This window comes from Notolepis coatsorum (genome assembly GCF_963971535.1).
Source record: "Notolepis coatsorum genome assembly, contig: SUPER_7_unloc_1, whole genome shotgun sequence".
Lineage (NCBI taxonomy): Eukaryota > Metazoa > Chordata > Actinopteri > Aulopiformes > Paralepididae > Notolepis > Notolepis coatsorum.
In genome coordinates this window covers 698040-712149 of record NW_028174880.1, presented here as the reverse complement: position 1 = coordinate 712149, position 14110 = coordinate 698040, and the positions used below count along the sequence as shown (strand labels likewise).

The window sequence follows — 14110 nt, the reverse complement described above, 5'->3', positions numbered from 1 at the left end:
AACAGAGTGACTGATTGATTAATTCTTCTCTGTGTTTTCTGGCGGTTGGCATTAATTGGTGCATTACTGCCCTCTACTGGATATCTTTTCTTTTCTTTTTACTAATTATTTTCCACATGCGTGTGATTAAAAAGCCAGAGGAAATTATTCTATAAGAATGAGGTTTGTGTGAACAATGTTAAGATTCAAATTACACGTTACGTTTGTAACTGGATTTCCTATTTGGAGTTAAAAAATCTGCTTTTTGTAAAGCAGGCAGAATGGGAAAATGATGATGATAATAATAATAATAATAATAATAATAATAATAATAATAATAATAATAATAATAATAATAATAATAATAATAATAATAATAATAATAATAATAACAATAATTATAATTATAATTATAATTATTATTATTATAATAATAATTATAATTATAATCACAATTCTTACATACAAACTTGCATACTAAACCAGACCTCCCTCCTTTTTGTCAAGGTAGATTAATCTGACACCATAATCAAAAAACACTAACCTTGTTCTTACTGTATTATACTATCATGCACTCTTCCTACTATACTAATATGTCTCTACTACTCTGCACTGAACACTGTCTGCAGCACACAAGTTTCAGCACTGTTTGATGATCATTGTTAGTCCGCTGTAAGAGTTGTACCCTTCCTGCTGACTTGTTGTCGTACAGAACTTTGGATAAAAGCGTGTCAGCTAAATGTAAATGTGATCAGCAGCATGTGGCCTCTGTCATTGAGACGATGATGGTAAAGAAAGAGGTTTGTTGTTTCGTTTCTGCACATGATATGTAGTTAATCAAATATTTAGTCATGATTAATATAAATTGTAATTATGTACCATGTTCATAGACAGATTGGGAAGTTGTGATTTGTAACTTAAAATATCCAGCTGTATCTGCACCTCTCTTAAAAGCAGGTGCATTTCAGTTTGTGGGGCAGCTTTGAGGAACGGACTATACAACAACAGCATACTAGGACCGCTACTCTTCCTAATTTATGCAAATGACATGTCGTCAGCCTGTGACTGCAACTTGTTCCTGTTTGCGGACGACTCAGCCCTGCTGGTCTCTGACAAGAACAAGTTGCAGATTGAAAAAACCCTCAGCTCGGAACTCGGCAAAATCTGCATATGGCTCGCTGATAACAATCTATCATTACACATGGGCAAAACAGAGTCCATTCTCTTCGGTTCAAATAACAAACTCAGCAAGACCGACGGCTTCTCAGTTACAGTGGGTGACAATATTATCACAAGGAAAGATGAAATTACCTACCTGGGTTCCATCCTAGAGGCAAATCTTTCCTGTGACAAAATGGCATCCAATGTAATAAAAAAAGTCAACCAACGAACTAGATTCTTGTACCGGATCTCCTCTCTGGTAAACAAGAATACCCTGAAGACTCTGGCAGGAGCACTCATTCAGGGGTACTACGACTATGCTTGCACCTCATGGTACCAAAGCACCTCAAAGGCGCTTAAAACAAAATTACAACAAACATCACAAAACAAACTGGTCAGACTACTACTTGACCTTACCCCCAGAACCCACCTCACCCCTGCCCACTTTGACAACCTAGGATGGCTTAGAGTAGACGACAGAGTACAGCAACTTGCAATGGGCCTGGTCTACAAGATACACTATACGACTAAGGTACCCATGTACATGTCAAAATACTTCCCAAAGGTCAGTGAATACCACAACCACTACACCAGAGGAAGCTCAACAAATCATGTTAAACCCAGATTCGGCTCAAACAAGGGACTAAATACGTTTCGCAATTATGCCACATCAATGTGGAACGCCCTACCCAAAGCTGTAAAGGAATGTGAATCCCTACCCACATTCAAAACCGCTCTTAAAGAGCACCTACGGGAGGCTGCAATTCGAAACTGGCCACCATAAATGCCCAAAACCCCCACCACCTCCTAATAGACAGTCTCCTCACCACTGCATGTATATATTCCCTCCCCGCCGTATGTATATTTCTCTCCCACCCACCCACCCCCTCCTAATGTACAGTCCCCTCCCCATCATATGTATATACTCTGTCAGGATCTAGGGGTAACAGTACTGTATATTTGAATACCGTTTATGTCACAAATGTATCAGTACTAAATACCTATATGTCCCTATGCCATAAATGTCATGTATGTTGTGTATGTCATAAATGTCTATATGAATTGAAAATGGGGGACCCTGATGGAAACAAGACAAACGTCTTTCTCAGGTCTGCTGCATCCCCTTAACAATTGTGTGTATTGAGCCGTACTGTATTGTACCCATTCTGCAATCTGTTAAATAAAGTTTTCATTCATTCATTCACACAAGTGGAAACCAAACAGAGCAACAACAACACAGTTCAAAAACATATCTGCTGTGCTGTGCTGTGTCGTGTATGTCATAAATGTCACTATGAATTGAAAATGGGGGACCCTGATGTAAACAAGACGAAAGTCTTTCTCTGGTCTGCATCCCCTTAACAATTGTGCGTATTGAGCCGTACTGTATTGTACCCCATTCTGCAATCTGTTAATAAAGTTTTCAATCAATCAATCAAATGGCAGCAGTTATGCCCTGGGAGTGTCCAGCTCATAGATATATAATTATAGTGTTCTATATATATCTATGGTCCAGCTTGCCACAAACCAATGACGAGGAAGAAGAACAGCGCAGAGGCGAACGTTTCCGCGTTCAACAACCAATCAGAGGTACTCTTGGTCTCGACACGCTGACCAGTGACACGGAAGAGATGACGTTGCCCCGTCTCCAAGTCACTTCCGCGTGCGACGACAAAACAACAACATATAGGTCGAGAGAGAGAGAGAAAAGAAAGGAGACATGAGTGACAGCGTGGACAGCAGCACGCTCTGTCTCTTCGACGTGGACGGCACGCTGACAGCCGCGAGACAGGTAGGAGAGTGACGTGACTGTGACGCAACGAGTGAATTCTCGAAGTAAACTTCCTGTCTGTTTAACTTTCTGTCTAAGTGCATGTAGCTTGGGGGGGGAACAACATGCACTTAGAATCACCAGAAAGGCTTTCGAAATAGTGAAATGCCATGTTGGCCTCACTATTTTCAAAACAAATGATATGAAAAGGTTATGAAATGAACAAGAATATGATAAAATATGTAATAAAAACGGAGCTCAACGCATTACATTTGATCGTAGAAATCCGTTTGTTTCCCCAATACCAAGATGGCGGCGGTCTCGTGACGTCAGAGTGTCTTCGAGAATGCACAGCCCCGTATTCCACCATGTAAAAGTCCGTCTCGCTGTTCTCTATCAAAACGCTTCTCGTACAAGTATCGCAGAGACATGTCAAAGGTACTCACAGTTGCACGAGGGTGTCGGACAGACAAACGCTAGGGGTTGAAAGCTCGGCGTTGCTAATAATAAACATTTTAAATATCCTTTATAAACTGGTCAACACTGCTCAAAACGGCTTTATTTCCGGGTCTGGCTGCCTGATGCGCCTGCGCTGTGCTAAAGTACAACATTACAAAATTCAAACAGTGAAGTACAGAATGCAGCTTTTTTTTGAGTGAGTGAGAAATGAGTTCTTCAACTTGAAGAACTAATTTCTCACTCACTAAAAAAAAAAGCAGCATTCTGTACTTCACTGTTTGAATTTCTTTACTTTAGATCATAGTGCAGGCCCATCAGGCACCCAACGCCGTAAATAAAGCAGTGTTGACCAGTTTATAAAAAATGATTTAAAATGTTTATTATTAGCAATGCAGAGCTTTCTCAAACCCTAGCGTTTGTCTGTCCGAAACCCTCGTGCAACCGTGAGTACCTTTGACATGTCTCTGCGATACTTGTACGAGAAGCGTTTTGATAGAGAACAGCGAGACAGACTTAATTGTAGGGATTTTACATGGTGGAATAAGGGACTGTGTATTCACTTGGTGCATCACAGTCACGAAAGGGGCTAGTGGGAGAGAGACTTCCAGTCCACATATTGGCTGTTCCTGCTGTTGTTGTTGTTGTTGGTTAATTTAGCCACAACGTCACAATTGCATTGTTGTTTTTGTGGTAACGTGACTCTCGTTTTTCCTGTCATGCCAGTACTATGTATTCATGAGCGAGAGACACAAAGAGGAGGAGGAGAGAGACGAGAGAGAGGATAGAGAGAGAGAGACATACACATAAAGAACGAGAGAGAAAGAGACAGAATGAGAGAGAGGGAGGGAAGGAGAGAGAGACACAGAGAACGAGAGAGAGCCCTGCTGTTAAACACATGACACAAAAAGAAGTACATTACAAACAATCACCTCACTTCATTCCCACTACACAGTACACACACACACACACAATCTCACATACACACACACATACACTCTCACTCATATCACTTCAGTCATGTAGCTCTGTGTAGTTGAGTCATTGTGGCAAAAACAATATACGTCACAATATAAAATATTAGCATAGAAGCCAGGTAGTAGTATAGTCACAGTAGATTACTTTGTAGCAAAGTACATAATAATAAAAGACAGTAAGAAGATTAGTCGTTTTCTTTTATTTATTTATTTTCTATTTCAGATATTGATTGAAGAAGTGTGTTTTAATTGGGCGGCTTTCAACCGAATTCTATTTGTGTTTGATTCTGCATATTCATATAACGTATGTGTGTGTGTGTGTGTGTTTTTAGCGTGTGACTCCAGAAATGGCCGAGCTTCTACAGAGGTTGAAGAGCCAGGTTCGGGTCGGAGTGGTGGGCGGGTCTGACCTCGTCAAGATCAAAGAACAACTAGGAGACGACAGTAAGACACACACACACATTTAGAATCTTTATTTATGTGCACATAAAGACGATGTTTAAAGGACACAAATATTATCAGTGCACTTGTACATTGTGGGTTATTCTGATACATTCGTGCCCAAATTGACAATGGCAACCAAAGTTACACACACATGGATGATGAACCTGACAATCTACACACAGCTCATGGGTACAGATAGCAGCGTCTTCTCCAAATTGCGCGGCTGCCAATAATTGCTGATGCTGAGCAATATCTTGCTAATTGTTTGGCTCTTCTCTTCGGAAGACCGGCCATCTGAAGGCCTCTAACACCCAACTTATGGACATGACCCAGGCTTCCAAATATGAAGACTAAAAGTTTACAGTTGTAGCCGAGTTGTGATATGGTATATGCAGTTGATACTTTAACATTTTGGTTGTAAAGGCTTCCTCTCTAGACTGTAGTCAAACGTACAGCCAACTTCTAGGATCAGAACCTCTCTGTTATTCTCATTAACAACTACAACATCGGGGGTGTTTGCTGAAATATCAGAACAGTGAGTTGTCACTACACAGATTGAACCTACATGGCTTCACACTGGTGTGTTTATACAGCTTATATGTTGCAGGTGACCCGAGTGTGGAACTGACACTGTCTGCAATCAGATCCACGATCCTATCATGCCTACAAATGTAGAGCCCTTTGTATGCATGACAACCATTGAGGATGTGAGACATGGTTTCTGTTGTCTGTTCGTGACCATGGTGTATGCAGTGTGGGCTATGACTGCCAGGGAACCAGATGGAAAGGTTGAGCTTCGATGGTAAAACCTGTAGCCTAGCTTTTAAAGTAAAAATGATGATGCTCTCATCAATAGCACATTTTTTTTAAAACTGCATGCGAGACAGAGTGGTCAGCGGCAGGGAGACGGGCAAGCTTCCCTTGCAGTTTAAGCTCAGTCCAGTGTTGACGTTGTTGTTGTGCCGACATGAGATGGCCACGGGCATTGGTAAGTGGCAGTTCATGCCACGTTCCACAGATGTCAATGGTGGCCTTCACGGAGATGGTAGGGTCAGAGATGATCTCCTCAGAAACATTAACAGCATCCGAGTCCGGCCCCACCCACTCCAGGGCCACGTTGGACCAGCCGCATAGGTCATTCAGGTCTGGCCAGTCAGACCACATCCCGAATCCGGGGGCGCGGCTGTCCAGCTTTCCACTTGCTTTCTTCTTGTAACCCAGGAAGTTTGGATCCGACCCACACGCCAGGGGGACCGTGCGTCTCTGCAGGTCTAAGAACAGAGAGGCTCTGGCTGCTCTCTGACGTGCTGGTCGTCACTGTTCAGCATGTTGAGAAGATGACTGAGTCTCGTGGCAATGTACGTCCATTCAAAGTTGGGAACACCCAGGCCGCCCCTCCGCATGGTATGGAATATGATGTCCCGTGTTGAGTGAGTGTTCAGTCCAGTCCATTGTCTCACCATCTGTACGGTTTTATTGTTCATCTCGCAAAGAATTTTGCGAGGAATATGTACATTTGAGAATAGGTGCTGAACTTTGACCAGGGCTATCTGTCTGACTGCTTCAAGTTTCATGATGAGGGCGATGAATCACACACACACACACACACACACACACACACACACACACACACACACTCACTCATTACAGCATTCATGCACTAATAGACACACCTATACACACCCAGATAGACTGAGATACACAGACACGCATATTTATAATGCTTCATTTAAAATCCACCAATCAAATAATGAGATTAAAATATTTTAATTAAACTTAATTCATAGAAACACAGCCTGGCTACTGTATTACAACAGAAACACAGCCTGGCTACTGTAGTATTACAACAGAAACTACTTGTTGTTTGAAGTCACTAACAGCAGGTTTCTGGTGAGTTCATATCAGAGACGGCTATCAGCAGCATTAGTCTACAGACAGACTCGATCTAAAGCTCCAGATATCAGCAGCATTAGTCTACAGACAGACTCTCTAAAGCTCCAGATATCTGCAGCATTAGTCTACAGACAGACTCTCACTAAAGCTCCAGATATCAGCAGCATTAGTCTACAGACAGACTCGATCTAAAGCTCCAGATATCAGCAGCATTAGTCTACAGACAGACTCTCTAAAGCTCCAGATATCTGCAGCATTAGTCTACAGACAGACTCTCACTAAAGCTCCAGATATCAGCAGCATTAGTCTACAGACAGACTCACTAAAGCTCCAGATATCTGCAGCATTAGTCTACAGACAGACTCTCACTAAAGCTCCAGATATCGGCAGCATTAGTCTACAGACAGACTCACTAAAGCTCCAGATATCAGCAGCATTAGTCTACAGACAGACTCACTAAAGCTCCAGATATCTGCAGCATTAGTCTACAGACAGACTCTCTAAAGCTCCAGATATCTGCAGCATTAGTCTACAGACAGACTCGATCTAAAGCTCCAGATATCTGCAGCATTAGTCTACAGACAGACTCTCTCTAAAGCTCCAGATATCGGCAGCATTAGTCTACAGACAGACTCACTAAAGCTCCAGATATCAGCAGCATTAGTCTACAGACAGACTCACTAAAGCTCCAGATATCAGCAGCATTAGTCTACAGACAGACTCTCTAAAGCTCCAGATATCAGCAGCATTAGTCTACAGACAGACTCACTAAAGCTCCAGATATCAGCAGCATTAGTCTACAGACAGACTCTCACTAAAGCTCCAGATATCCGCAGCATTAGTCTACAGACAGACTCACTAAAGCTCCAGATATCGGCAGCATTAGTCTACAGACAGACTCTCTAAAGCTCCAGATATCAGCAGCATTAGTCTACAGACAGACTCGATCTAAAGCTCCAGATATCAGCAGCATTAGTCTACAGACAGACTCACTAAAGCTCCAGATATCAGCAGCATTAGTCTACAGACAGACTCACTAAAGCTCCAGATATCAGCAGCATTAGTCTACAGACAGACTCTCTCTAAAGCTCCAGATATCAGCAGCATTAGTCTACAGACAGACTCACTAAAGCTCCAGATATCAGCAGCATTAGTCTACAGACAGACTCACTAAAGCTCCAGATATCAGCAGCATTAGTCTACAGACAGACTCTCTAAAGCTCCAGATATCACCAGCATTAGTCTACAGACAGACTCTCTAAAGCTCCAGATATCACCAGCATTAGTCTACAGACAGACGATCTAAAGCTCCAGATATCACCAGCATTAGTCTACAGACAGACTCTCTAAAGCTCCAGATATCGGCAGCATTAGTCTACAGACAGACTCTCTAAAGCTCCAGATATCAGCAGCATTAGTCTACAGACGGACTCACTAAAGCTCCAGATATCAGCAGCATTAGTCTACAGACAGACTCACTAAAGCTCCAGATATCAGCAGCATTAGTCTACAGACGGACTCTCTAAAGCTCCAGATATCAGCAGCATTAGTCTACAGACAGACTCACTAAAGCTCCAGATATCAGCAGCATTAGTCTACAGACGGACTCACTAAAGCTCCAGATATCGGCAGCATTAGTCTACAGACAGACTCTCTAAAGCTCCAGATATCGGCAGCATTAGTCTACAGCAGTGGTTCTCAACTGGTCTAGCCTCGGGACCCAACATTTTCCTTAGTCATTAAGTCGCGACCCAACATTTTTAACCACTATGATTTATGTTAAACATTTATTTTTTGCAGTAATACGCAATCTTTCAAAACATGAAATAAACACAAAAAAGCACAACAAAAGTGCAACTATTGCTAAAAACCCAATGAAATCAAATAATAATAAATAATTATGCTTCTTAGCAGATTTCTTCGCTTAACATAACAGACCTAAGTTTGGGGGAACTAATGGGATAACTGGGGTTGCAACAAAAGTGCAACTAGGGCTAAAAACACAATGAAATAAAATAATAATAATAATAATAAATAATTATGCTTCTTAGCAGACTTCTTAGCTTAACATCCCAGGGAACTAATGGGATAACTGGGGATGATGTTTGCTCCTGACAAGTCTCAAAGTCTGGGGTGATGGTAGACAAAGCAACTCGGAGGTTATGCTCAATGTCCAATCTGTTCCTCTGCTCTGTCTTCAGCTGGACCAGAGCTGAGAAGCCACTTTCACAAAGATAGGTAGTGCAAAAAAAAATTATATATATATATATATATATATAAAAAAATATATATATTTCTTTTAATAAAAAAAAATATATATATTACACACATCCGCGACCCACTCAAGATGGCCCCGCGACCCACTTTTGGGTCGCGACCCACCAGTTGAGAAACACTGGTCTACAGACAGACGATCTAAGCTCCAGATATCAGCAGCATTAGTCTACAGACGGACTCACTCTAAAGCTCCAGATATCAGCAGCATTAGTCTACAGACAGACTCTCTAAAGCTCCAGATATCAGCAGCATTAGTCTACAGACAGACTCCCTAAAGCTCCAGATATCAGCAGCATTAGTCTACAGACAGACTCACTAAAGCTCCAGATATCGGCAGCATTAGTCTACAGACAGACTCACTAAAGCTCCAGATATCGGCAGCATTAGTCTACAGACAGACTCTCTAAAGCTCCAGATATCAGCAGCATTAGTCTACAGACGGACTCACTAAAGCTCCAGATATCAGCAGCATTAGTCTACAGACAGACTCTCTCTAAAGCTCCAGATATCAGCAGCATTAGTCTACAGACAGACTCTCTCTAAAGCTCCAGATATCAGCAGCATTAGTCTACAGACAGACTCACTAAAGCTCCAGATATCGGCAGCATTAGTCTACAGACAGACTCACTAAAGCTCCAGATATCGGCAGCATTAGTCTACAGACAGACTCTCTAAAGCTCCAGATATCAGCAGCATTAGTCTACAGACAGACTCTCTAAAGCTCCAGATATCAGCAGCATTAGTCTACAGACGGACTCACTAAAGCTCCAGATATCAGCAGCATTAGTCTACAGACAGACTCTCTAAAGCTCCAGATATCAGCAGCATTAGTCTACAGACAGACTCGATCTAAAGCTCCAGATATCAGCAGCATTAGTCTACAGACAGACGATCTAAAGCTCCAGATATCAGCAGCATTAGTCTACAGACAGACGATCTAAAGCTCCAGATATCAGCAGCATTAGTCTACAGACAGACGATCTAAAGCTCCAGATATCAGCAGCATTAGTCTACAGACAGACGATCTAAAGCTCCAGATATCAGCAGCATTAGTCTACAGACAGACTCTCTAAAGCTCCAGATATCAGCAGCATTAGTCTACAGACAGACGATCTAAAGCTCCAGATATCAGCAGCATTAGTCTACAGACAGACTCTCTAAAGCTCCAGATATCAGCAGCATTAGTCTACAGACAGACTCACTAAAGCTCCAGATATCAGCAGCATTAGTCTACAGACAGACGATCTAAAGCTCCAGATATCAGCAGCATTAGTCTACAGACAGACGATCTAAAGCTCCAGATATCAGCAGCATTAGTCTACAGACAGACGATCTAAAGCTCCAGATATCAGCAGCATTAGTCTACAGACAGACTCTCTAAAGCTCCAGATATCAGCAGCATTAGTCTACAGACAGACGATCTAAAGCTCCAGATATCAGCAGCATTAGTCTACAGACAGACTCTCTAAAGCTCCAGATATCAGCAGCATTAGTCTACAGACAGACTCTCACTAAAGCTCCAGATATCAGCAGCATTAGTCTACACACAGACTCGATCTAAAGCTCCAGATATCGGCAGCATTAGTCTACAGACAGACTCTCTAAAGCTCCAGATATCAGCAGCATTAGTCTACAGACAGACTCACTAAAGCTCCAGATATCAGCAGCATTAGTCTACAGACAGACTCACTAAAGCTCCAGATATCAGCAGCATTAGTCTACAGACAGACTCTCTAAAGCTCCAGATATCAGCAGCATTAGTCTACAGACAGACTCACTAAAGCTCCAGATATCAGCAGCATTAGTCTACAGACAGACTCACTAAAGCTCCAGATATCAGCAGCATTAGTCTACAGACAGACTCACTAAAGCTCCAGATATCAGCAGCATTAGTCTACAGACAGACGATCTAAAGCTCCAGATATCAGCAGCATTAGTCTACAGACAGACTCACTAAAGCTCCAGATATCAGCAGCATTAGTCTACAGACAGACTCTCTAAAGCTCCAGATATCAGCAGCATTAGTCTACAGACAGACTCACTAAAGCTCCAGATATCAGCAGCATTAGTCTACAGACAGACTCACTAAAGCTCCAGATATCAGCAGCATTAGTCTACAGACAGACTCTCTAAAGCTCCTGATATCAGCAGCATTAGGCAGTGGTTCTCAACTGGTCTAGCCTCGGGACCCAACATTTTCCTTAGTCATTAAGTCGTGACCCAACATTTTTAACCACTATGATTTATGTTAAACATTTATTTTTTGCAGTAATACGCAATCTTTCAAAACATGAAATAAACACAAAAAAGCGCAACAAAAGTGCAACTATTGCTAAAAACCCAATGAAATCAAATAATAATAAATAATTATGCTTCTTAGCAGATTTCTTCGCTTAACATAACAGACCTAAGTTTGGGGGAACTAATGGGATAACTGGGGTTGCAACAAAAGTGCAACTAGGGCTAAAAACACAATGAAATAAAATTATAATAATAATAATAAATAATTATGCTTCTTAGCAGACTTCTTAGCTTAACATCCCAGGGAACTAATGGGATAACTGGGGATGTTGTTTGCTCCTGACAAGAGTCTCAAAGTCTGGGGTGATGGTAGACAAAGCAACTCTGAGGTCATGCTCAATGTCCAATCTGTTCCCCTGATTTGTCTTCAGCTGGACCAGAGCTGAGAAGCCACTTTCACAAAGATAGATAGTGAAAAAAAAAAATTATATATATATAAAAAATGTATTTATTTTAATAAAAAAAAAAAAAATATATTACACACATCCGCGACCCACTCAAGATGGCCCCGCGACCCACTTTTGGGTCGCGACCCACCAGTTGAGAAACACTTGTCTACAGACAGACGATCTAAGCTCCAGATGGTAGTTATGTTCTGGTTCATATGAGTCCCATGACCTTTCCTCTGCTCTCCCTGCTAAAGGTTACTCATCTCTGTCTCTGTCTCTGCTATGTGTGACGAAGGTCCGTGAGTAATATCCACCGTCACGATGAACGTGCGTGTTGAGAAGTGACTGTGGCAGTAAGCGGGCTGCGAGTCGAACTCACTTCCCCATAACAGGGTTAATTAAAAGACGCATAGACACGGTACCCAGGAGTGACTTCACCTCTTAGTGCAGCGGTCTATGTTGTCGCCCGCGGAGCGGGAGACCCGGGTTCGACTCTCCCTCGGGGCATCGGCATTTAATACACAACGCAGAGGAGTCCCTTACGATCCGTCGCATATACTGCTCCTCTCAGTACCCCCTCTTCTCAATACCTGCTCCTCCTCCTCTCAATACCTCCTCTTCCTCTGTGTGTGTGTCTGTGTGTGTGTAGTAATCCAGAAGGTGGACTATGTGTTTGCTGAGAACGGGCTGGTCGCCTATAAGAACGGACAACTCCTGTCAATCCAGGTATTTAATTTAATTAATGATTTTTTATTTATTTTTTATTATAGTGATGCTCTGATCAATCAGCCACCATCGTTATTAGTTGTTACTACACATCCCTCCACGCTCTGGCACCTCAGTACCTGACTGACCTCCTCCACCCCCTACACTCAGTCACGGTCCCTGTGATCCACAGACACTGGTCAGCAGCTCTCCATCCCCCGAACCAGACTGCGGACCTTCGGGGACAGAGCTTTCAGTGTGGCGGCTCCCACCCTCTGGAACTCTCTCCCTGCAGAACTCTGCACCGCCCCAACTCTGGACTCGTTAAAAAAAACTGCTCAAAACCCACCTCTTCAACTTGGCCTTTAACCCCTAATCTCTCACTTTATATGTATATGTTGTGTCTGTCCACTGTCTGTTACTTTGTTATTCCCCCCCCCCCCCTATGTAAAGCGACCTTGGGTCCCTTGAAAGGCGCTATATAAAATGAAGTTATTATTATTATAATATTTCCCTCACACTAGTTAGTTAGTATTATTATTATTCTTAGCTAGTTAGTTATTAGTATTCTTAGCTAGTTAGTGATACTCTGATCAATCAGCCACCATTGTTATCAGCTGATATTCTTAGCTAGTTAGGTATCAGTAATAGTATTCTTAGCAAGTTAGTTATTATTATTCTTAGCTAGTTAGTTAGCAGTATTAGTATTCTTAGTTAGTAGTATTAGTATTCTTAGTTAGTTAGTAGTATTAGTATTCTTAGTTACTTAGTAGTAATAGCATTATTATTAGCTAGTTAGTAGTAGTAGTAATTGTTAAAATAATATAACAATAAGGATATAATAATGATGATATAATAATAATAATTCTAACACGGTTTAATGTCTCAGTCCATCCAGGCATACATGGGAGAGGACCTCCTACAAGACTTCATCAACTTCTGTTTAAACTACTTGGCCAAGATCAAACTACCCAGGAAGAGGTACACGCACGCACGCACAGACTTCGCTGCATTATGGATTCACGTTTTCTTAAACCATTCAACATATAATATGCATATGCGATTATAAAAGAGCCGCAAGCTACAGCGTGCAGTGTTCTCAGCTTGAACACACAGCACAAATGTGCTGGCAGATGGAGACGAATTTCGTTTGCTCATACTATAATAATAGACATTTTTCTCACGTTGCATAGGTGAAGATAATTAGACAAATATGTGAAGCATGTTTGAGTTCGGTAAATAAATGCTTTGCTTTTTCCCCTCCTCTGCTTGATATAATTAATCGAGTTGCAAACAAAAGGCTGTGGGCTTTCAGAATATTTCTATTTTATCATAAAATTCAGATGATAAATAAAATGACTGTAGATTCATGATGACTACATTTTCAAAAGCCTAGAGAAAGGTTGTCTTACCACCTTCATCATCATAAGTTATAAATGTCAAATTGATATAAATGTTCTTGGTGTGTGCTATGGATTTCGAGACCTATTTCTGAAGCCTGCAGCTATCCACCAACGCTGCAAATCGGGATCAGTTCTGTCAGGATTTGCGACAAGCAGTACAATAAAAAAAAAAATGCATTCCAAAGCAACTCATAATAACACACAATAATGTCTTATTAAATATATAAATGTTTGATAAAGAAAAAGAGGCTTGTAGTTGGAGCTCGAATTTACAACTCTTGACGGACTAGTGCGCGTGTGTTCTTAACGCCTCATGTGTACAGTATAATACCATTGGTTCTACAGACAGATTCT

General features: G+C 41.6%; 1 protein-coding gene across 1 annotated transcript in view; it reads left to right on the top strand.

Moving 5' to 3' along the window:
- The first annotated feature begins 2809 nt into the window (after positions 1–2809).
- pmm2 (phosphomannomutase 2) overlaps positions 2810–14110 on the top strand; it is a 16127-nt gene continuing 4826 nt past the window's right edge. Inside the window, exons 1-4 of the mRNA XM_084338289.1 lie at positions 2810–2932; positions 4677–4788; positions 12298–12374; positions 13243–13334. Coding sequence (XP_084194415.1) covers positions 2861–2932; positions 4677–4788; positions 12298–12374; positions 13243–13334 — 353 coding nt within the window. The 5' untranslated portion in view covers positions 2810–2860. The remainder of the gene's footprint in view (positions 2933–4676; positions 4789–12297; positions 12375–13242; positions 13335–14110) is intronic.